The sequence below is a fragment of the Lichenostomus cassidix genome, chromosome Z (genome assembly GCF_008360975.1).
Source record: "Lichenostomus cassidix isolate B80296 chromosome Z, HeHo_3.0, whole genome shotgun sequence".
NCBI classification, from domain to species: Eukaryota; Metazoa; Chordata; class Aves; order Passeriformes; family Meliphagidae; genus Lichenostomus; species Lichenostomus cassidix.
Genome location: NC_139511.1, coordinates 48,118,289 through 48,144,791, shown reverse-complemented (window position 1 = coordinate 48,144,791; position 26,503 = coordinate 48,118,289). Strand labels below are relative to the sequence as shown.

At 36.6% G+C, this 26,503-nt stretch overlaps 1 protein-coding gene across 3 annotated transcripts in view; it reads right to left on the bottom strand.

Annotated features, from left to right (window-relative positions):
- Positions 1-26,503, bottom strand: part of RFX3 (regulatory factor X3) — a 108,401-nt gene that overhangs the window by 41,811 nt on the left and 40,087 nt on the right. For 2 of the 3 annotated variants that reach the window (XM_085043657.1, XM_085043658.1), the window contains exons 2-3: positions 15,734-15,858; positions 7,532-7,629 (exon numbers count right to left, since the gene is read on the bottom strand). In XM_085043657.1, the coding sequence (XP_084899783.1) occupies positions 7,532-7,629; positions 15,734-15,850 (215 nt within the window). In that variant the 5' untranslated portion in view covers positions 15,851-15,858. Of the gene's footprint in view, positions 1-7,531; positions 7,630-10,551; positions 10,639-15,733; positions 15,859-26,503 lie in introns of those variants that run through there. The other variant, XM_085043659.1, reaches the window with a different exon arrangement.

Genomic DNA, 26,503 nt, shown 5'->3' with positions numbered 1-26,503 from the left:
TACCTTGTGATATCTTAGAGATATTGTTTATCTTAGAACCAAAAAAAAGAACAACAGAGTTGTTAAGCTGGAAAATAAACTGAGTCCAACCATTAACTGAATGCTGCCATCTTCATTCCTTAAATCATGTTCCCAAGTGCCACATTTAGATGTTTTGTAAACATTTCCAGGGATGGTTATTCCACCACATCCCCAAACTGCCTGCTCCATTTCTTGATCACCCTTTGCAGGAAAGAAATTTTTTCTTAACATGCAACCTAAGTCTGCCTGGTGCACTTTGAGGTCATTTATCTTGTGATGAGCACAATAATCACTAGCAGATCAGATGTTGCCTGTATCTTTACATCCGTGAACAGTACTACGCAGCAGAGGACAAATTTAGGGTAATGTTGTGATGCAGGTTCAGGGGAAACAGTTCATGGAAATGATCACCAAGTGACTGAACACTGTAATTTTTCTCAAAACAGGAGAGAAAAGATCTTGGAATCAGTTGTCAGTAAGGAAAAGAATGAAAGGATAAGATCATTATTGATAGCAAAACTAGACATGGCTAGAGGACATACACTGTACAAAAGATGTGAGGAGAACAAATTTCACTTGCAAAGGTGGAATTGAATTTTGGAAGCAATGCAAATTCTGGAGAATGCTTCAAGTTTCAAAGCAAATTAAGTCACAGAAAAGTTTGTTTGCTTGTTTGTGTATATCTGTACATCATATGTACTATCTGCAGTCCTGTATATGATGCATAATCTCTAAATAAGGACCGATTGTAATGGCACTTATTTCTGCTTATAATAGTATCTATGGGACACATCAGTGGGTCAGACTCTGTAATAAACACACTCTTCCCTTTGTTCCAACAACCAGCAGTTTTTTCTAGAACACTTTATTATTTGAGATGATTAAAGAAATCTTTCACAAATGAGATCAGTGAGATGAAGCTACCATTATTACATACAATAATAATTGCAACTTAGCAAAAATTTAATTTAAATTTATATTTAAATTTAAACTTCTTAAATTAAAAACGTTTAATTTAACCATATGGAAATTAAAGATGTAGCTAGATGAGATGACGTTTTAGAAAGCAGTTTTGATAAAGGATGTTTTTAGAAAGCAGACTTGAAGATTTTAAGGTCACACAGTAACATGACCCTTTAAAATAAAATTGTAACAAAGAAGAAAATAACTTCAAATAAGGAAGTGATCTATGTCTCCACAGCACTTGCAGCACAAATATATAACACTTTCTCAAACAGCCTGACACATATCAGTCATTCCTTTCCCATTGCAAAGGTTGTAAAAGCATTCCCAGCTCTTCTCTCCTTTAACAGCTGCATATAAAGATTGCACAGGGAGTAATTGCAGTCTTCTTGCTCTTTATGAGAACACATTGATGATATACTCTTGCTTGAGATACAAGTAAGGCAACAAAACCTGATAGTTCCTATTACTGAAGCACTGTGAAGTTCAATGTTTACTAGAATGGGATATTAGAAAGCTTATCAGTTACAAGTAAATTTAAAGTCTAAATAGTTAGGCTGCAGAATCCTGTTTCCAGGCGGTTGTGCAAACTAGATCATGTTTACCCTGAGAGCAAGTGACACAAAGTCAGACACTGTGTGAATTCAATTCAGATTAAGCCAAGACCTGAACAGGTGTCTGATGTTAAGATCCCACACTATAAAGAAATTAATCATACCAGCAAGAGTCAGACTAGCATTGCAAGGTACAATAATTCAAGGCATTACTTATTATGCCTTATTGCTTACTTACATACGTTTTATAATTATTTACAAAATATAATACTAGAAATGGAACAGATGGAGCTGTGGCATAAAGTTGTTTTAAAAACTATTTTTTTTTGCACATGGAAACAGAAGATAACTAATTTCTACACTCAGTAAGCCCCAGCATTACCCAAAAAATTAAGTGCAATGTCTTGTCCTACACTACACAGACATTAATGTAATGTTACTGGGCCCAACTTTTACAGACACTTTTGTCTCTTCAAAGACACAGACATTCTGAGAAAAGGAGACAAACAAAAACAATGGCATAGAAGGAGTGAACTTGGTTTTGTCCTCCCTTAGTTTTCAGTGTGCACACGTACATATGGGAAATAATTTATTCCCAGCTGCATCTGTGATTAGATTCTACGTAAACATCAAATACCTGATCCATTGACTACTATGTATCACTGTTCAAGCCATCCCATCACGTCTCAGTGATTTACATTGGCTGATCATGATCCAAGATTTTCTTCAAAGTATAGTCCAGTAATTTCCATGTTTTGCAAAGTAAGTAATTAACTACAATATTTTTATCACAGGCTCCATCTTGGAAAATTCAAGTGTTGGCTAAAATGCACATAATTCTAATTTTTTACTTGAAGATGCAGAGCTTTTATATTTTAACTTGAAATACCATCATTCCTGCACAGTGGCTGTACAAGAACAGCATCATAATTCAAACAAGAAACCACTGTTAATTTTGTTTTTCTGTAATTTTAATTCAAACTAACAAGTAACACAATAATTATTATCTTACTCAGCCCCAAAGAGCCTTGGAATTACTCCTGTGGGTTTTGGTATGGATTACTTACACAGTTTAGCAGCTAGGCATGCAAGGCTTTTTTTTACTGTCATCTCTGTAATGAAAGTGAGGCTTTTATGGTACTTAATTAACTAAGGTATTATTTTGTGGGATAGAAATACGATAAATACTAATAAACACTGGATGAAAATGAATATTTCAAGATACAGTTATTTATATGCAGAGTAGCAAAGGCTCATGACAATGTTATGGTATTGCAACATGTTAGAAAACCTCCAAACAAAGAAATTCTTTCATGCCAGAACAAAACCATCAAACTCCTTTAGGTTTTTAGGGTAATCTGAGGTCCTTAAGCTAATACTGAGCTTCACAGAAACTAGAGAGAACAGAATCCTTTGTCTAATTCTGAGGGAAGGCCTTATCTCAGCCAGATTCTGGAGGTGGTGTATCCTAAGCAAAGGGAAGAAAAGGAAGTGCCATATACCCTGAGACTGTCACAACAGAACATGATACAGCCATTAAAATATAATAGAGAGGACTAAATCATCTATCCCACCCTATTTCATACAACCTCCTTCCTGCAAAGAGACTCCTGTAACCAGAATATTGATTCAGGATTTTTAACTACAAATCAAATCCCAATGAAGCAACAACCATCTTCCACAAAAAGTCTCTCCAGCTGATCTAAGACAGAGACGGAAGAACTGATTAAGACAGCAAGCCATCATGTTCTTTCACCAATCTCCTTTCAAAAAACAAAACTGCTAAGTACAAAGATCAAAACCCATCCTATGAAAGGGCAATTAACGCACCAATAAACAGAGAATGAAAACTCAAAATAAGCAATTTCCTCTGTTATACTGAATGTTTGACCTGCTTTATGCATAAACATTTTCTCCATATGGACAATTTCAAATATGTCAGTCAGAAAAAAGCTTTATGAAATTCAGCTGAAATGGAGTTGCAACATCGCATATGAAGAAACTCTTACTTGTCACATTCGAAGACTGAAGTAAATATGTTACTGACAGGCATTCAATAGCCATAAAAAAGAACTGAGATCTTTAACACTCAGTCCAAGTTCATTTTCCACATGGAAACAAAGCAACAAAAGCACACACAATGCACAGCTACAGAAAACCCTTAAAACCAGGGGGATATAGTAAATGAAAACAAAGGTGCAATTCTATAATTTTTTTTCACAGGATTTGTAAATTAGACAGTTAAAGAAACATTAATTACAGATTTCTAAAATTCTACTGAAGTATAGCAGATCTATAGCCCAAGAAGTATGATAGTGCCACTGTTAGGAACATGTCAAAGACCTCAGGGCAGGAGAGCGTGTCAGGCTTTCTTTGTCTAGACTTCTCTGTCTTAGCCCAGAGGTTTACTCTAGCAGTCATTGTTGGACAATTAGATAAATGTTACTTAATCTGTTTCCATTTTAGCTTAGCTCTCTATGATTGTGAAGTAGGAAACCTATAATTAAAATGCTGAGACATTGTTCTAACAGACAGTTATATCAAATGGCTCTTCTGTACAGACCCTAGATTAAAACTGTAGCAAAGAGGATCATGAGCTGGCAAAACAGTATTCAAGAAGTATCCAGCAAAAACAGACCACATGAAACAAATTCAGATGTACTATGGAAATGGAAACTAATGAAGAATGAATAAGATATACACTGTGCTGGAACACATTAAAAATAGCTGCAAGTGTACACATTGTGAGAGGCCCTCATCACCCATCATACACTGTCCATGCATAACACCTGTGTTAGTGGTAAATTGCTGTAACTCTCTGTAACACTTTCTCAGTCAGGAGCCATTCACCTTAGTACGCACAAGGGTAGTAAAAGAAAAAGGCTAATGCTGGAGAAAAAGGGAGAGATACTAGTAACTACTAGGAAGATAAATTTAACTACATTGATAATAATTACTTTATTTAACAGTTAATATTTCAATTAGGGTATTAGTAAATTCTTCGGTTTGCATACATGGTATGTTTTGCCAACATAAACCCTACAAACTGTTGTAGAAGTCGGTGAAGAATGTGGTTTGGATCCAACAGCAATAGCAATCCTTGCACAATCCCAGCAATTAAAACTCTCTTTGCCACATCAGAACTACCAGGGTAAATGGCTACATTTTATTAACACATTACAATTTATCTAAGAAAAAAGTTCATGTCTAGTAAGTGGAACCAATTGACTTTTTAACATAGGTGCAGCAACAGTAGTCTTAATATGTTCTAAACAGCCAGGTAAGCTTGTACATGCCATTGCAACAACAATGCATTTTTGTTTCCGGATAGAGTGACATGCTTGACAAGAAAAACTTTGGTTAACTAGAAACAAATGTAGGTAAGACAGTTCAAATATTCTCATATCATACAACGTATGTGACAAGTTGTGGGCTACACCCCTTGTATTATTGTATTGCCTTCAATTATAATAAAACCAAATAACTTTAAGTGTAGACAAATCATGATATAAAATGCGTGGGAAGAATTGTGTTATAAGAATACAACAGTTACACTTGACAAACACTGTGAAACCTGACAAACTTCTTTCTTTTATAATGCGAAGAATCAGGTAACTCTTTCCTCAGATGTATTGTTACTGCATCCTCTGCTGCTACTGCATATGGATTTAAATCAATGCTAGTTTGCAAGTGCTGTATTTTAAAATAAAGGATAATTCTTTCATAGAATTGCAGAACGGTTTGGGTTAGAAGGGATCTTAAGGATCATCTAGTCCAATCCTCCCTGCCATTGGCAGGAATACCCTCCACTAGTCCAGGGTACTCGAAGTTCCATCCAACCTGGCCTTGAATACCACCAGGGATGGGGCATCCACAACTTCTCTAGATGACCTGTGCCAGTGCCTCACCACCCTCTGAGCAAGAATTTTTTCCTAATATCTGACATAATCTAATCTAAATCTCTGCTCTTTTAGTTTAAAACTGTTCCCCCTTTATCCTATCACTATCTGCCCATATTGGAAGTCTCTCTCCCTCCTTATTTGTAAGCCTCCTTTTAAGTAATGGAAGGCCACAATAAGGCCTCTCAGCCTGTCCTCATAAGAGAGATGCTCCAGTCCTCTGGTCATCTTTGTGGCCCTCCTCTGGACCTGCTCTGACATGGCCATGTCTTTCTAATTGCTGAGGACCCCAGAACTGGACACAGCACTCCAGGTGAGAGCAGAGTGGAAGCGGATGTCTTTCATCAGGTATGCTGTGACAATTTATTCCAAAGATTCCCGTTTGAATTAATGTCCTCACCCTAATTATATGTTGCAGACTTCTTATTCCACAGCTAGAGCAGTACCATTGCTTAACATTTTATGGAAGAATCCTGTATCTGATTCTGAGTTAGGGATAAGATTTTGATTTAACATGGTCATAAAATTTGTCAAACATATAATCATAGGAAGACTACCCAAAATCCAGGGTATAAAAGCCTATTGGAAATGTGCTTTACTATATATAGTCTTTTAAAAGTCTGAGTGGAAACACAGACTAGGTCCATTTTCCATCAATGAAATTACAGTCTTTAGAAAGGCTAATCTTTCTGAGCACCAAACTGACTGTCCACTATGTTAGTGCTCACAACAACATGGGTAAAAATCTTCTTTGTAGGAGGGAAAAACACTCTAGATTTGGCTCACATGCTAAGAAGAGCTTTCCTCTTTTATATTCTATTGACTGATTTTGCAAAAACTGACAGAAGGATTCAGGCATAGAAATAATAAAATAATGGAAACCTGAAAGTTTGTACCAAGCAGTCAGTCACATCTTCTTCTGTCTTTCCCTAGGACTGTAATCAGTAGTGTAGTACACTTTTTATACACTGCCAGAAGTGCCAATAGCACACGTAAGAATTTAAAAGTAATGAATGAAAAGAGAAACTTGAAAAACAGCTTATTTAAGAATAAGACTTCTCTTGGAGGCTATCAGTAGACTGTCATGGTCACAATGAAATTATGCTGCTGTATGTGTGTAGTGGGTTTGGCTGGGGTAGAGTTACTTTCTTCACAGTATAGATAGTATCAACATTGTTTGCAGCACAATTCCAAAACACAGCCCTATGAAGAAAATTAATCTTAATCCAAATATTACTCTTTCGAACTGCTTTTGGATTATTGTCAATAAATAAGTACTGTCAGACAAACAAAAAGCTTTCTAAATTGTACTTCCTCTAAAGCCAGTGAGAAAGCAAGAATGATAGATGAAAAAAAGTTATGTTGAGAAGCTCCTTTACAAGCAAAACAGTCTAATTTGAAGTTTGAGCCTGTTTCAAAGCCAGTGCTTCTCCAAGCCTGATACTGGACTAGATAAAGTCCAGAGGTCAGATCAAATCTCCTTTTTTTTTTTTTTTTTAATCTTTCTTAGCTTGTGTACTGAAGAAAGAAACTTGATGCTGGAAAAGCACATTCATGAAAGCAGGAAATGCACAGTCATGTGCAAAAAAGATGTTAAAGAAGCAGCAAAAGGAGTCTGTTAATTTCCTTCCTCTGGTTTTCCTCATTCCTTTGAAAAAAAAAAATTGATCTAATTTTATGAAACACAAGAATGAAATCACATTACTACTATTTTTAGATAATAACTACAGCTTCTGCACCTATGTATCATTTGCCACTAGGATTGCAGCCAGGAAGACAGAAGGCCCTGCCTTTTGCTCTGAGGACAGAAGTGATACAATCTGTCTTTCAGACAGATAGAAGATACTTTTTCAAACAACACTGTGCCATAAACAGTAACAAGAATTCTTACTTACACAAAACTTCTGCCTTAATAAAACCCAACAGTCTGATTTCACTTTTTCATCCAAAAAACTATTTTGACACTAGAGGAACCATGATTGAGTATTTTTTCTTTCCAATTTAATATGCAGTAGTTGACAGAATCTAACTGAAAATATTTAGTTAACATCATATTTTAATAAAGAGTAAAATTCTGATCATTTGCCAACTTACATAGCTCCATTAGTGTAGACTGTGTCACTTCCCTCCACATACTGAACCTGGGCTGGGTAGACATGCTGCACCTGTTGCACAGTCTGCACTTGCTGTACCTGAAAACAAGAAAACCAGAAATATGAGATATCATAAAGAAGTACCAATGCTCCAGTGCACCTTGCAGCTTCTAAACAATGGTATCTCTGTTCTCAAAATTACTAAAGGTACATCCCAGCACTAGCAAAGAAAATTACTCTTCTTACAAAATGTTTGTGCTGTAAGTTTGGTGAATGGAGCCCTAACACTGAAGATGTACATTCATGGAGCATCTGTATGCTCAGTGCCAAAGATTTAACTAACTGGAGAGCATAATGATGAGGTGAAGTGTAACTAGGCTTTGCACCAAGCTGAAGAATTGCATTTACTGCAGAAGAAAGTATCATTGGGTTATATTCATGCTTTTTCTTACTCCATTTAAGTCCTAAATAGTAAAAGCCCTAAAACCATAGCTCAAACATGTTGTTGTAAGTTTGGAAATAAAGGTTGCTCTAGCTCTTGTTTAACTGGAGTTAAATAACACTGATAAAAGATTTTTTTTGCAGTAGTGCTTTGACCCAGCATACACATCTAGTCTGAGTAACCCCCTTCCCAAAACATCATCAGGTATTAAAAACTCCAACAAAACCTGGTTTTACTTCAATGAACTAATCAACAAGAGGCCGTAAGGCAAGGATTATCTTCACACATATTGCTAAGGACAGTTACTCATCAACTCCTTTGATTCATATACTATTATAGGAATGTTTCAGGTTATGCAAATTTTCTCTCCAGTCTTAATTTTTTTGTCTTCTACCACCGTAAAAATGAATTCCATTTTTTACACCTTCCATCTTTCAGAGGAGCCATATTTTGCTCCAAGAGCAGTCAAGAATCTAAAATATGCAAAAGGACTTATAGAGACTTCAAAGAATGACACAATTGTACCCAATGAATTGAATCAAGAAAGTCACAATGCACTTAATTAAGTAAATACATTTAATATTAAGTAACAGTAATTGTTCTCATATTTATTGCTATAAGGCTACTTCAGTCTAATCCAGTTGGTTCTAAGGACTGCAAACATCATAATCCCAGATCAGTCTGGGTTTCATGCATTTGATGAACCACCTCTAAGAGCTCTTTGAAAATATCCTAATGTAATACTTTCACTCCTGTTGTGTTTTAAAAGTTTCTGTAGATAAACACATTTTTCCTACTTTTTTATAATATTGACTGTGACTGTGAAACAGAAGTCTAGATTTTCACAGAAACCTTCCCTTAGGTTGACATTAAAACCTGAAGTCTGAAAGAGACAAAACTGCAAAAGTTTTGAATGCAGCTATACTACCATGACAAAAAATCTGTCCATTAACAGCAACGAGACAGAACATGATGGCTAAGATATATATTAAAATCCAAAGGTTTCTGATTTCCCACATGAATCATTACGTAAATTGAGAAATATACCTGAAATACAATTTCTCAACTTCCAAAAGTATACTTTGAAGACGTTTGTTCAATTATTAAGGTAGGGTGCAACTGCGTACATTTCTTCTCCTAACAACAGTTATTCAACAGAAAGATCCAATTCTCAAAGTCAATACAAAAACTCTGATCAAAATCATGCACATTTCTAAGACCTTTGAAAATTCTTTGAATTAAAAAAACCATAAATAGCTGTATTGTGCAAATATCTTCCAAAATTAAATTATTTCTATTCCACCACCTTTGACTTAATTACTTAAATTAATTCAAATCATAATTTCATGGAGTGGGCTTGATCCAAATCCACTGTAAGAAAGAAACACCTGTAAGCTTGTTACTAATTTGCACCTCTCAATATTCAGATCTCCCAAATTCTGACAAAACGACCCACTCATCCAATAATTGGCCAAAATATGTGCTTTCTTGTGAAATGTATATACAACTTACTGTGATATTTTTTAAGTTTAATTCTAGGCATATTTCTTCCTTTTGGAAGACTCAATTCTATGACCTTCAATCAATGGAAGAAGGGGAGTCGTTGATCAGTCTACTACAGAATCAAACTGATCTACTTAACACATAATGTGAGAATACATACTGAAAACAGGCTTTGCTCTTACAACTAGTAGCTTGCCACCTGACATGTAATGGATACGCCCCATTTTCTCTCTCAGTAGCACAGTTGCAGAAACACTTTGGAAATTATGCTGTTGTCAGTATGAATTCCATGTTCTCATTCAACTGCTCCCAAAATGCACTTTGTTCCCTATTCACACACACTGAATATGGCTTAATCCCTATTAAAAATAACCCACACTATTTTTCTATTAATAAAGGAGACATGATTTTCTCCCTGTAACCGGTATATACTGATAAAATGGAACTCAACATTGGGTACAAACAGCATTAAAACAGAGAGGTCACTTTCCCCTTCAGGACAAGGCATTATATTCTCCCATTGTTCTTGGATACAAGCTGCCACCATTTTAAAAACATCAGATTCAGCACAGTGCAAGACCTTTCCCACAGAACTGAGTTGATAGCGCAGGGACAAAGTGTGTAAAGTGCATCAACATTTACGTTCTATTGGACAGGAAACGAAAAAATTCCAAAATGTGTTTATCTTCTAATTTGAAATAAGAACAACAAAAATTTTATTTATCTTGAAACAAAATACCAAAATCTGTTAAAATTAACATTTTCATGGCTTAATTTAAAATTTTCAGCAGCTTTTATATGAGTTCTTTACTAGCCTAACATGTAGTACTACTACATATAGTGCTACTATATATATATGTAGAAACTTCAGGACTGTTTATGCATAGAAAGTAACTTATTTTTTAAATCAACATTTAAGAATGGATATGCTACAGTGCTATTAAAACATTTAACCTACTTTTGAAAATCAAAATGCTTTTTCTTTAACACTGAAGTTCAATACAAAGAGGGCCTAACGCTGAATTAGTTTAATTTTTCCCAATACAATAATTTTTAAGGTTTACAACAAGACTTACTTTGCTTCAGCTTCTCTGAAACTCAGTACTGCTACACTTACATTCATTATCCTGCCAAAGGAAGACGTAGTCACTACATGGTATTGCAATGTATTAACAACGTTAGGGTGGGGAAGGTTAGAGAAATATTTTTCCTGTCAAGCTACAACAAATAAAATGAGTGACGACCCTTCAGGATGGTGTTGTACATGAAAATTCTGCCATGCTGAAAATCTTTGTTATATGATATTTCCAATATTAATTTTATTTCATATATTACTTCATTTTTAATGCTTTAATTAGAATTAAATCTAGTGACCCTATATTTTCATTTTAATCTTCAGCAACAGCAAGAAATCAAATGCATGTATTTACTTTCCATGAGCATAAAATTATTTGAGAGAAGTTGGTTATGAGGAAACAAAACACCATGAAAAATTGTGGAAAATGTGAAAAATTTTCTTTTTTCTTCACTTCTGTTTAATTTATCATTATCTGTTCACCTTTTATTAAGCTGTTAAAGAAGTGGTATCAGCTAAGTTGTGTAGTTTTTGGGGCAGAGCAGAAATTGTTGACTACTCTCACAGTGTCTTCCACAGATCTAAACACAAATGGCCTTCTTGCATTAAAAAATACTCCAATAATTAATTGAGCTGGACTGACAATAGAAAACACAATAAAATATTTATTAAAGAGCAACATTATGCAAGTTTCAAAATTCTGTGTTCTAGAGTGGACTGGTGAACTAGTCATGGTAATTTTCATTATTGTCTAGCTGGAAACCAGAGAATAACTGACTTGTATAGGAATTTATGACTTAAATAAGGTCAGACAGTAGCTCTTTCATTCCTCTTGCTTCAGTGACTCTAGCCTGAAATAAAAAACTGGAATAGGATTAGAAGGAAGCAGCTGAAATGTACCAGGACAACAAGAGGTGAATGAAAACTTACTTCAATATACATGTGTAATTATATTTACTAGCTGAAAGGAAAAAAAAAATATTCTTAATTATACTACCTCAGAGTAACAAATGAGGGACTAAGTTATATTTTATCTGTGAAAGTCTGCCAACAAAAATAAAGTGTATAAAAGCATACTGAAGTGCTGAAATTACACTGAAGCATGAAACAAAATATAAGAGTGAACTTTGATTTCCAATAAAAAGTGCTTGTGTTTAAAGTACTATTAAGCAAAGACTAGAACAGCAGAGCAATATATATATAAGGATTTTTAAATTCCATTTTTAAAAGAACATATAATTATCCACCGTGTCTTGGCAAACAGCTTGGATGTGCAACATTTTCTGTCCTTGGAGATAAAAATAATTTTTTCCTTCATTAGTATGGATTACTTTTGGCAAGTAACATATAAATAGCACATGCTGTAATATTCTAAGCACATTCGTATTTATATAATGGCTAATGTCAGCTCATGATTATGTGTTTCATATGCTAAACATGATTTTGCATTAAGAGCAATTTTGATTAGCAGAAGTCTGCATCTCCAGTTAATGAATGATAGAATGCTTTGTGAATGTGATGGCCACAGAGTATAGTGACTGAGAAGAAATGCTTTGCCCAACTTCTGATACATGGATGTATCTTTATAAAATAGCTTATTTTTACTTTAATTTCTCCAATTCTTCCATATTACATGGCAAAAACTACAAAGTGAGTTTAATTTTGAATCCTTAGAAGCTTACTGCACTGTGCGGAAGATTGCCTGTTGAAAAAGCAATCAACTAATGAAAAATTCCTGTATTTACGGAAATAAAAGACTAAGAATTCCTCAGGCTATTTAAACAGAACTTAATTACACTCCCACATTTTTGGTCTTATTGTCATTGCTTTATGCTTATTATTCCCATCTATCCCATCTCAAGTGACTTCTGCTGTTTTGCATGAAACCAGCCACCACTAGTGCCACAAAATTCCAGGTTTTCATAAATGGTACCTTTATTGTTCCTATTCTTGAAGCATTATAGTAGACTTTTATGAGCTCCATATTAATAGCAGCTATATGGAAATTACAGATTTGTTTTAGCTGAAAATATTAAAAGTTACTCTTTTGTAGTTTATTCAAAAGACAGGATGCCTCAATACTAACACACCTGAGGAGAAAAGGCTCTTAGTCTACCCTTCCACTTATTCAGCTTGCTCTTCTTCATGGCAAAAATATTTCATTTTGAAAAAGATGTATATTTTGTGTGCATAAAGGAAACATAATGTCATTAAATCAACCCCAATTTAATGCATTCAGGAGATGTTATTTAAGTATGGTGTATATAGTGGATTAGAAACATGGGAAACAGAGACCTCCCTAGAAAAATGAAAGCCTATACATTGCTTTAACATTAATTAAAACCAAATTCATCTAAAATTGTATTATTCACTAGAAAGCACTACTGAGTCACTGCAAATGGTAACATGGAAGTTTCAGCTTACATCAAATTGTTCTATATACACAGACACTCAGGTTACAGTATTCTTGAATTAAAAAAAATCCCAGAATTGTCCCATTGTTTTTAGCAATATATATGCACAAGATAATATAATCAAAATGTGAATATTCACACATGATTTGGATACAGCTGAAATTATCAAACATGTCCCTTATAAACCATAGAAAAAAAAAGAAGCCATATTTTATATACTGTGTGCCTAAAACCTTCTCTCCAGCTTTCAACATTGGTAACTTTGAATGTGCAGAAATATGAGGTCCTTCCTCTCTCATCAAAAGAATGGCTTTAGTAAAACAGCCATTTTAATGGCTCTTTCTCCTAATTTTCTTTAAGCAAATTGGCCCATTCATACCAAATGTACAGAGACAATATTAACCTTATGCCAATGCAATCCATACACAGATAATTCCTCATGACAGATCACACCTGCAATTTCCTCAACACAGTGATTGTTTTTGTATTTGATATTGTTTTGGTTTTTTTTAACCCTACAATTGAAATTACCTATCCCACCCACATTCTTAATAACATTTCGTGCTGGCATACCATACTCACATCTTCACTCTTCCTTTTCTCCTCACTCCTTCCATAATCTAATCATCTCTATCTACACATATCACCCATACGTGTGTTTTAATCACCACAATACTGTCTGCATTGGATTTCACAACATTCTTGGATCTTCAATCCCTCATCCTTTCGATTTCCTTTCGGAAGCATTATGCTGATCATACAATCGGTGTTAAGAGTCAGTTGGAAAAGAATAATTTACTGTCTCCACAGGGAAAAATAACCCAACATAATGATGGTGTATTCAATGCAAGGCAATACTCAGAAGTAGCAGCACTAAACAAGAAATATGTAAAAGTGATCAGGAACATTTTTACACACTCAGGTAGTGCAACAAAAAAATCTGTTGTTTTTATTAAAGTATAACCAAAGAGGGAAAAAGACAATCTGGTCCTTGGCTTCTATGTCTTGACACAAGTGTAACATTATTAAAGAACAACTAACATAACTTCACAAAATATATAGACAGTTGGTGACCAAGATTAATGCATTATTTATGTGGGCAAATATGTTAAGTAAACTTCCCAGTCTGACCATTCATGAGACTCTCTGGCAGTCACACTCCCAATGCAGAGACTTCAACTGTTTGGCCTGAGGCCCCTTCACAGCAGGTGGCTCCAACCAACAAACAAGGAGACAATTCTATCCTAGAGGTTTTTCAAAAAGGTAGAAACTTTACACAAAGTTTACAAACACCAAAGTCCTGCTTATTCTTCATTTTGCTGTAAGAGTAGAATACAAATGCACAGAACCTGTCCTTAGAGTTCAATCAATACAATTACTAGAACTGCTATAAAGTTTCCTATATGGCACTAACTGGTTACCAGTCTTCAATCCCTCACACTGACCAGTACTTCACAAATTCAGTATGTAATATCAGACCATTTTATGTATATCCAATACGCTCAAAACAAGCAACTATGTAGCACTACCAAATTGCCATTTTGTATCTCAAAAAGTGAAACACAGGAATAGCAAAGAACAAGTAATATAAACTACATCTATTAAACATGTAGCATCATGAAAGAAGATAAAAACCAAACAAACTAGATTGTGTTTCAAGAAGGAAAAAGGTCTTGCACTCACAAATCTTACAAAAGAATTATAGGCAAAATCTCCTACAAAAGTTAGCTAAGTTCAAGTATCATACTTACAGTAATGGAACTATGAGACATTACAAACTGAGTCTACACATCAGGAAAACATATCAATGCAATGTATGAGACTGTGAAAAACATATGTAAAAATGCACTGGAATTTTAGAACTCAACAAATGCTGAAGAGTTTAATTTAGACAGAAGTGCTCCACTGGCACAGAAACAAATGGCACTAATTAATAAAATATGTCTAGTTCTCATATTACTGATTCAGAAGATGTGAAGTCAGTTTTTGATGAAAAACAACATCAGATGGCATCCAGAATAACCATCACATGGACAGCTAATTTCTGTGTTTTCTGCAAAAGTCCTGGACAGCCATCATGGCTTTCACAATGAGTCCCCATTTTCTACCTCCATTACTTCTCCTTTTTGGCTCACCATTTTTTTCTGCCATTAATTCTTCTAAAGCTCATGGGTGCTACAAAGGGGTAACCACCTCATGCAACAGAACACTGCACTGTTCTGGTTGCTCCACAAGTCTTCTTCCTTCTCTGGCAAGTTTATTTTATGAATTATTGACTGTCCTACCACAGAAACTTTCATGACATTGTGCATGTATCTGCCGGGAGCCAAGCCTAGAGGTGCAAAGGACAGTGCTTTTCATGTTTACATAGGTATTGCATTTGGACATCTAAATGGATGGAAAAAAGATACAGCAAACAATTTCAGAAATATATGCATTATTTAAAGAAAAAAGAAGTAAATATTCAGTAACATAAAGCAAATTTCTTTGAGCTACTGCATGAATTACATAATAAATTACAGTTAGAATCATGTATGAGTACTACCAGAGCTTGTCAGATGCTCTGGTTAAAGAACAGATCCTGAAAATAGCTTGCTTTTCTCTGGTTATTTTAATTCCAGCAAACTAAAACGGATTTTTAAATTTAATAAAACGGCAGAACAGAAGTTCCTTTAGCAGTCTTGCACAAAACCCAGTTTCTCATTAGACTGTAATGGACTATTTTTTGATTTTTTTTTAATAATCTTCTCAAAATTAACAGCCACGTACCTGTTGCTGAACTGGTACTTGCTGTACTACCTGTGTGGGCACTGCTGCCTGGCCAGCCACAGATGTCTGTAAAGTCACAGTCGAACCTGTATCCGCCCCAGTCTCTGATGTCTGCATTGTGATCTCTGAATAAAATTAAGACATAAAATCAAAAGGTTAGTGCAAAAATGTTTTTACTTTGTCACTTAGATTAGCATTCTAATTTGTCCCTTATCTCTATGAATATTTTAAAATTAGCTAATACCATCGTGGTATGAGCCCAAAGTGTTTTCCCCCTACTAGCATATGCGTTCGTGTAAATGCGGATTTATATTAATTTTATCTTACTTATATTCGAAATATCTTTTGTTTACATATAAATAAATGTGTCACTTATCTGAGCTTTGTCACTTTAAGGATAACTGAGAAAAATCAGAAGCAGATCTTCTCTCAGTTTTTAAATAACCGGTCATCATTCAAAACCATTTTTTCTCTGGCTTACTGAATTACACTAAAATCTCTATACATTCAAATTCAAAGTTAAACTTGAAGCAGGCCAGAGACTGAAGGGCTCTTCTCTGGAAAGCAAACTCTGAAAAGCATCTAATGAGTCATAGCAGAAAAAACCCTCAAATAACCTTTTTCAGTAGAAAGCATTAAAGCAATCACTGTACTTAAAATCTAAGAAGGAACCTTTTTTACACTAAAACCATACAGAAATACATACAAGGTAGACAAGTGCCTATGATCAGAGCCCTGACATTTAAAGGGAACAACAAAAATTGGGTAGTATGAAAAAATGGTTCAAGAATCAAGGACAATGCCTGACAAAGAAAACTGATCAGAACGACAACCAAAAATGACGTGCCTTCACAGGAAACACAGATTGTGAGCTGCAGATTCCTCAATTTTGCACAGCAGAAATGACAATACAATTGACTAGTGACAAACCAAAATGAACCCAAAATCATGAATCAGCCTTTTACTGCCCTTCTTAAATTTCTTTTAAGCAGTGGATGATTAACCAGTGAAAATAATAAACAGATAAGGCAGATTTTTCTTCACCTGGTACCTTCAAAACAGATGATTGCATGCATCTGTGAAGAATCACAGTGAACAAACACAAAATTTACTAGTCTGTAAACCAAATGTTCTGTGATAAATTTTACTGCCCTTAGTCTCCATTAATCTCCATTAACTAGAGAATACTTTGACAATCTGAAAACCACTGTCACTAAAAATGAGTAGCTTTATCATGCATAATAAAAGAGATTTTTATGAAAAAAAGCTATAGATACTTAGAATGACCTATGCAAATTATTTTTTTCCAGTTTAATTCATATGACCAAGATGGCTGACAGGGAAGAAACTGAACTTTATTCCCTATCACCACCACCGAAAAACAAGCTCCCCAGAAAAACCCTATGTTATAAATGAAATCACCGAGTTGGCTTTCGTAAAGGGTTATGAGGTTTTTGTTATGGTTATTTGTTAACATGTTATGTCTAATTTTTAAGTGTTATGGTCAAGACAGAAGAGGGCAGGGCAAGCAGCCAATCCATCAGAAGACAACGAGCCAATAGGAGCACCTGAAGGAGGTGGGGTTAGGGGTTATAGAAACTGCCTCCCCTGGCCGGAGGCTGTGCCTCTGGCTACCCCACGGTGGCTAAGCACCCAGCGCTGCACTTCGTTTTGTGTAACAGCAGACAGCCACCCTAAGCCTTGTATCGTTATTTATACTCTGAAAAGAGTGAATAAACTCCTTCAAAAGTTTAAGTAGTGAGGCGATGTTTCTCACACCCTACAATATTTTTTGAGAGAATAAAAAATTCAGGAGGAATTAATTATCAAAAAAATGTCAGTGTTCTCCTTGTTTGATAACAGAACCAGCTGTCAACAGCAAACTTTCCTTTCAAGGCTGGGTTTCACAGCAGTTTAAGCTGATTTAAGGCTGGGTTTCTGCAGTTCCTCTCTCCAGCTATCTCTAACCGACTTTGCACTCAAACATAGCCACGGCAAAGCAGGAAACAGGTATATAAATATGGTATGAGGTCAGGCAACAGGGCCAGGACTTTGCCAGTTGGGACCATTCTTGGTTTAAACTCCAGGGAACCATGCCTATGGCATACCTGATTGATTTAAATGCTTCTTCTGAAATATTCAGAAATACTGATAAATTCTTGATGCAACTAATTTCAGATTAATCAACAGACTCTTGGAGTTTCATGATAACTGTAACCCTCTACTTTTAAGTAGTGGACGCACTTCAGGACTCAGCACATCTGACAAAAATCAGGAAAAAAAAAAGAAAGAAATAGAACTTCAGATTACATTTATATGTTAAAATCCTAACAATTAAAATGGATGTTCACACAGTAAATATGGAAGAGTTGGAAGCCTCCATGCTGCTAGAAAGCAATGACTTAGCTGCCATTACTGAAAGTTGATGAGATGAACCCTGTGGCTGGAGTACAGCCATCAATGGCTACAGGCTGTTTAGAAAAGACAAGTGAGGAAGGAGAGATGGGTGTATTGTGTTTGTCTGGCAAAGGTTCTGTAGCAAGAGAGCGGGATTACATGGGTGGTTTCCCTGAGAAGCTGCCAGAAGCTTCCCCTATGTCTGATGAAGAAAGCGCCAGCTGGATCCAAGATGGAAATATTGCTGACCAAAGCTGAACTCATCAGTGACAGTGGTAGTGCCTCTGGGATAACATATCTAAGAAGGGGGAAAAAAAAGTTATCGGGCAGAAGCAAACTGCACTCACAGAAGAAAGAAGTGAGAATATGTGAGAGGAAAAGCCCTGCAGACATGTCAATGGAAGAGGGGGAGAAGGCGCCTGAGCTGAGATTCCCCTGCAGCCAATGGTGAAAACATTGGTGATGCAGAATATCCCCTTACAACCCAGGGAGATCCACAAGGGTGCAGATATCCACCTGCTGCCTGTGGAAGACCACCCAGCAGAGCAAGTGCATACCTGAAGGAGGCTGTGACCTCATGGGAAGTGCATGCTGTGGCAGGTTCTTGGCAGGACCTGCTGGACCAATAGAGAGGAGCTCACGCTTGAGCAGGTTTGCTGGAAGGACTTGTGACCCTGAGGGAAAGCCATGCTGGAGAGCAGCCTGTTCCTGAAGGACTGCACCCCATATAAAGGACCCATGCTGGAGCAGTTTGTGAAGAACTGTAGCTCATGAATGACTCAGAGAAACGCATGGAGGACTTTCTCCTGTAGGAGGGACCCCACATGGGAACAGGGGAACAGGGAGTATGAGGAGCTCACCCCCCGAGAAGGAAACAGCAGCAGAAACAATGTGTGAGGAACTGATGGTAATCCCCATTCAAAATTCCCCTTGGCTGCTGAAAGGGAGGAGGTAGAGAATCAGGAATAAAGTTTAGCCTGGGAGGAAGTGGAGGGTGAGGACAAGGTGTTTTGAAGACCTAGGTTTATTTCTCACTATCCTACCCTGATCTGGTTGACAATAAATTCAAATAATTTTCCTCAAGTCAAGTGTGTTTTGCCTGTCATGGTAATTAGTGAGTCATCTCTTTGTGTTATTTTCATCAATGAGCTTTTAGTTACACTTTCTCTCCCCTGTCCAGCTGAGGACAGGAGTGATAAAGTGGCTTTGGTGGGCATCTAACATTCAACATTCAAGACAGCTTCCATTGTTCGGGTTTAAGTCTCTATCCTAAATGCAAAATTTTATTATAGTTCAGTACACTGTACGGGTCTTTTCTTACAGGTGCCATATGATATGCTTGACAGCCAACCTTAAGCATCTATTTACTGCAAGTTTTTCTAGTATCATGTCAGTGATGCAGTCAGTGTAATTCTGTTATATTGCGTCAATATAACAGAATTACACAATTCTAAAACAATGCTGGTTTTAGCTGGAGTAGTATTAACCTTCTCCACAGTGGCTGGTATGGGGTATTCTTTGGATTTGTGCTCAGCACAGGGGTGATAACAGAGAGATGTTTTCATTACTGTTAGGCAGTGCTTATAGAGAGCCAAGGCCTTTCCTGCTTTTGGTACTGCAACACTGATGAGGAGACTGGGGGTGCTTGGGAGGCTGGGAGGAAACACAGCCAGGACAGGTGACCCAAACTGATCAAAGGGATATTCCAGACCATGAGGTATCATGCTCAGACTATAAAGTGGGAGGAGAAGAGGGGGTGGGGAGGGAAGACAGACATTTGGCGTGGGTGGGGAGGGAAGACAGACATTTGGCGTGATGGTGTTTGTCTTCCCACGTCACCATTATGTGTGATGGGGCCCTGCTCTTCTGGAAATGGATGAACACCTGCCTGCCCACGGGAAGCAGAGAATTAATTCCTTGTTTTGCTTTGATTGTGTGTGCAGCTTTTGCCTTCCCTATTAAACTGTGTTTATCTCAACCCATGAGTTCTCCAACTTTTACCCTTCTGATTCTCTCCCCGATCCCGCTGGTGGGGGAGTGAGTAGCCTCGAGGGCTTGGCTGCCGGCTGGGGTTAAAACCATGACAATAATCTAAATGAAGACTCTCCCATTTTTTCACTGACACTCCATGTAAGTAAAGGAGGTGAATATTACAGCAGAAAAGACGTCATTCTTGCCTAATTGGACCGTCAGGTGTATGACAAACAACAGATGAACGTCTGACAAGGTCCTTTATATTCTGCCTAATTAAGCAGTTGGACACACCCGTCTGTTAATAGTATTGCTTTGTATAGCCAGTGCTTGTTGCATGATGTGAATATAAGCTAAACAGGCCACGTTCTGAAAGAAGACTAATTAACCCCTCCAAGCGGGAAAAGATACTGTCGGGACTCAGCTGCTGAATGCAAGAAGATTAGTATTTCCTCAGTATAATGGACAGAACTTAGCAAAGCTACTATGCTGAAAATTACTCCTTTCCCATGCATTCAGTGCAATTTCATGTTGTCTGTTAAACTCCCTAAAGATTTCTTAATATAACTAAATTCTCAGTTGGAATCCTTATGTTTTCTAGACTTGAAATAAGAAGACAGAATGGTTTAAGAGTTTAACTTGCCCTGTTACTTATCAAACGAGATTGTTAAAATGTGTCAGATTAATGTTTATTTTGTTCCTGGACTACTTCACACTGAACTAATTCACTTTTTTAAGCTACCAGAGTTTGCAAAGTTTTGTTCAGCTACATATGCTTTATTGTCTACATCAAATAATGTAGCAGGCTTTAATTCAATGCAGAAAATGAAAGCCTGTAATTTACTTTCAAGTGCAGCAGGAAATTTCTTTTTTCTCCTCTAGAAGCCTAAACAAAACATCACAGAAGGTAAACTGAACTAGATCTCATAATCACATGCAGTAATGGCAGGCTTTTAATAGTCAGAATAAAAGGCTAATCTTAAGATCTTATCTATTTATAATGATGAATAGCCAATATACTAATTAAGAATTTGTGGCAACATAATGTGTTTCACAATAAAGGAAAACTTCTCAGAACATTAAGCTTCAACAATTAATACAGAATGCTTGGTTTCTGAACAACAGCACAAAAAGAAATAATTTTCAGTAATACACTAGTGTCACATAAGCATTTCTTTTCAATTTTTGTATAAACAAAAATTGTATAAATAATTGCCTGCATAATTGTGCAGTGTTAGCCACAGAGCAGAAGACAAATTATATCAGCTATTCAAAGAGGCAAAACAAAATATTACAAATAGTTTCTAGATACTAACGTATTTTCATGTTAGAACCCCAGTTTCTTACTAAACACTATTTGATTGTTTGTCCTCTCCCAAGGTTCTTGGGAATACCAAAGTAGGCAGCTGGACTCTGCCTGATATTAGAACTAGTTGCTAAATATTGCAGTTAGCAAGACAAATTTCTTTACTCTTTTTTCAGCTTTACACAGATTTATGGAGGAATAATAGCACAGAATGGCACAGAATGAAGTTTAGAAGCTGCCTCTGTGGATTTACATATATACTTCCCAGCAGTAAAACTCTGTAAAAGAATAACAAAGAAGGGTGAAATACAGAGATACACACTGGAAGGGATCTGTGCAAGCAGAACCTCCTGGTAACTCCTTCAAAGAAAGTTCGTAATATGAAAAGCAGTGTCTTGAAAATCACTTCATTAAGTACCTAAAAAACAGTACTAGTCAACAACAGTCATCATGAAATTCCATATTACCAGCAGATCACAGTACATGGGCAGTTAGACTGAATGACTACTTCATGACTCTCTCACTTTGATCTACCTACTAATTTTATCTGCAAAACCATCAAAATTGCATTTACTCTTCATGGAAAATTAGTCAGTATTACACAGCAGCCCTACCCATCAGTACACACCAGCAACAAGATTACATTCACAAACAGCATAAAACTTCTCAAAACTTTTTGTTGTGACAAAACTAGAAAACCATCAATTACATTTACACTATTCTAAAGCATTAGTTTGTCCACTAGAGATTCTGTGCGAAAAGTCCAGGTGGTGTTTTCCTTCATCTTGAGTGAAAGGGTGTGAGGAAGAGGGCAATGATACTGCATGTCAACACTTGGTTGTAGAACCAGCACTGGCATGACCATAGGACCTTCTCTGAGGATAACAACGGCTTAGGAGAGACGGGATCCACCTCATTAATTGGGGCAGAGATATTTTTGCCAGCAGGATGGCTGACCTGGTAAGAATGGACTGGAACCAGGAGTGATATGGGGAGGGAAAGAGTCTCCAGCAGCCCTGTGAAGGAGTGGTGGACAGGTTCGCCAAAGAAAGGCCTGGGGTGACATGAATGAAAGGCAACACATAATCAAAAAATGAGGCTTAAAGCAAGGTCACCTCAAGCATGTGCATATGAGCAAAGAAGCAGATATAAAGCATCCTTATGAGGAAGCCACACCAACCTTCTTTCAGAAATCAGCATGCTGAAGTGCCTGTCTGAAGAGCTCATATGCCAAGGGGTGTACAATGGCCTCACAAACAGCACGGTGAATAAACACAAGGAAAAAACCTCTGTGCACTTGCAGGACTATAGTCTGGTTGGGATGACAGTGATGCGCTGGGATAGTAAACCAGACTAAACAGCAGCAGTGGAGGGACACAAGCTATCTGACTTTACAGTTTGTTTTTTTCGGAAATAAAAATGTCTTCAGGAAAAAATATAGGATGAAGTTCAGAGGAACTTCCTTGTTAAGATGGTATTTTGCAGCGTTTAACCAGAAACAAGTTTTGATAAAGAATTAAATAAATTACAGAACATTTCTGCAAGTTTAGTGTGCTTTCTAAGTTGATATTTACACTGCTAAGTCTAGTATATCACGGCTTTTAAATCGGAGTTATCAATGTAACAGTACTCAGATACTTTTCAGATACTGAGGCATCTGTCTTTATTATATTAACATAACTGTCATAGGCTAGAATAATCATGTTCACAATCTCCCAAAAATATCTCTATGCAGAATGATAGCTACAATATCAAATGAAATTTCTAGCTTGAGCCAAGATCTTATTCTAAGGCACTAATGATAATAGCAAATTAATTTTAAAGTCTAACACGTATAATGCTACTTATTCACACCTTTCAAAATTATTGACAAAAAAATGTATTTTGATTACTTTCTGAGGAAGAATATGAAAGCAGGAAAACCTCTTGGACAAAACAGCTTCTTTCGCTTCTGCATCATTTATACAGTTATGAAAGCAGATCTGTATTTTGCTTCAGAAAAGAGTTATGGGTTGTTTGGGTGGGTTTTTTTCTCCTAGTATGATATTGTGCTGCAGTGCTTTCACCAAAAGACTGATAATGAATAATGAAATAAATAATAACGAAATAAAGGGAGAAAAAGTGATGTCAAAATGGAGATTGTATTTATTTTGACCACTCAGTAGATCAAAACATAAAATGAAAACATTACAGCCGGAGAAATCTATTAGCTGAATGAGCAGTATTATAGGAAACAGCTTATGTTCTCCATGTATTATTTTTGTGTTAAAAATTTTGTTTGTGATTCTTCCTGTTGGACTTTCACCAAATGATAGTACAGTCCCAGAGACTGGAAGGGATCAGCTCAAGCAGTGCCACCTACAGGCTTCTGCCCAGGACCGCATCCAGGTGACTTTTGAATGTAGCCAAGAATAGGAACTGCACAACCTCAATGGACAACCTGCACCCATCCTTGGCCAGTCTCACAGCAAAAAGCTTTGGTTCAAGTTCAGAGAGGACCACCTGATACTGCCTCTTGTACCTTCAATGGGCACCACTGAAAAGAGTCAGCTCTGCTTTAGCCAGTGTAATAATACTTAAAATTTATGTGGAATAATAGCACAGAATAGCACAGTAACACACTGACATGTTTCAAATGCTACATTTAGCCATTTCCTCACCAGGTACAACAAGAAGGAAAAAAATCACGCCTGAATTATTGCCCCAATGGCTGTGTTGTTAATCTTCTTCCTTTACCCATCACCTGAGCAGTAGTTAAACAGATTGTGAGACAGGTGACAATACAGGGCTCCCCTTTGAATAGGGATAGGAGAAGCCAAGAAAAAAAAATGGAGAGGAAAAAAAAGATAATGGTACAAGAAGAGGGAGACAAATAGGTTTCACCCAATAAGAACCTCACCACATCGTATTCTGGTTATCATCAATACCATTTGCCAAACTAGAATTTACAGTCACTGGATAGGAAAGAGGGTTTAGGAAAAAAACTGATGAAAGCTCTTAAGCTGCTATTTAGAGCTCTCTAGAAATTAGAAGTAGTCCAACATTAAAATATCTTTACATTTTGGAACATGTACAGAATAAAAAGTTAAACAAAATGGTCTGCCTTGCTACATGACATTAGAGAACAACAGTTCTAATGCAAAATTGTGCATCTGAGGGAAATAGAAGATGAAGAGAGATATCTTTTCCCTTATTCGGAACTAGGTCAAAGTTTGCTTCAAAATCCATACATCACAAAAGTATCAGATTCAAAATGGCTAAAGTTTTGGGTTGTTTTAGTTACAATGCATAAATCTTAATACTCAAGTTTCTGAGAAGCTGAATTACAGCTGAATTACATTACAATAACTGGGTAACTATATGATGGCACCCTTTGTATACAACACCTTTGAGAAAGTTGAAATTCTATATTCTATCTTTGCTGGAAGAACTGCATTACAGTACAATTATAATTTCATATTCTTTAAAAAACCATGTTTAGTTGTACTAGCACACAACAAAACTACGTTTATGCTAGAAAATTTTACTAATATGTTTCTGTTCAACAGAAGTTTAAATAGAAGAAGTATCACATCTGACAGTATTATACCAGTTTTTGGATACTTATTCTCTATAGCTCCAGATCATACTACGTGATATTTTTCTCTTGGCTAAGATACAGAATACTGCTTGGAGATTTGAAAATATTAAAGAATATTGTTGATACAGTGAAATTATTCGGAGAAATATGTTCTAAACATACCAGGCTTAGGCTCTGAAAGATGATGATGAATTATCATAGAATCATTAATGCTGGAAAATATCTCCAAGATCAAGTCCAACCTTTGGCCAAACACCACCCACAACCATGTGGTTTTATGGCCACTAAACCATAGAATGAAGTACTCTGCTCATTTTTCTAACACTTCCAGGGATAGTGACTCTACCACTTCCCTGGGCAGCCTGTCCTAATGCTTAACCACAGTCAAAAAATTTTTCCAATATCAACCTGAAGCTATGTTGGCGCAACTTGAGGCCATTTCCCCTTGTCCTGTCACTTGTTACCTGGGAGAAGAGACTGACTCCCACCTGGCTACAGCCTCCTTTCAGGCAGTTGTACAGAGTGATAAGGTCCCCCTTAGCCTCCTTCTCTCCAGGCTAAACAACCTCACCTCCCTCAGCTGCTCCTCACAGGACCTGTGCTCCAGACCCTTCACCAGTTCTGCTGTCCTCCTCTGGACACACTCCAGCACCTTTTGTATCATTCTTGTCATAAGGGCCTGAAACCAAACTGAACACAGGATTAGAGGTGTGGCCTCACCTGTGCTGAGTACACAGGACAATCCTTGCCCTGGGCCTGCTGGCCACATGATTGCTGATCCAAGTCAGGATGCCACTGGCTTTCTTGGCTAAATGTGAAATCCATGCAGTTACTGAATACAGAAGTTACAGCTGTCTTTTATCTATGAAAGTACAAGGAAGGAGATTTCAACAAGAATATAGTAACTCTGACACCAGTAAAGAACAATATTGGCTTAAAACAAAGATGCAAGCTAAGACAAATCCTTTCCCTACTGACCTGGGAAACATGCAAATAGGCTTACAGCTGTGCTATCTGCAGGCTTACCTCAGGGATAACTGTATGTAATCTGCTTAAAAAATAAATGGAGTATATAAAATCTCACCAGTTTCTCTCATTCCTGTCTTCCTCAACCTGCAATTTTATTTCGTAAGAGAAGCATGTACATCATACATGTCAGGGGACAAGTCAGTGACTATTTTACTTTGCTAGTGACTGAGGCACCAGCTATATATTTCCTTGGAACTTTTCTTCCCTGTAGTGTGATGGTCTATTTGTGACACATATAATTTTATCCTTGTTCTGACACATTACACTGCTTGCTTAAAACAGAAAAATGAAATAAATTCTTGTTCACTTTATACCAAGATGCCTAAAAAGAATAAATTAGAATCAGAAGTAGAGTATTTTATCATACTGGATTGTGTGCCACAGTCTGCAGGTATTTGCAGGAAACAAATGTCTGCAAATAAGTATTATCCTTCTGAAGAAACCTGAAGACAAATGTATTGGATTAATACTTGATTCTTAGCTTGTA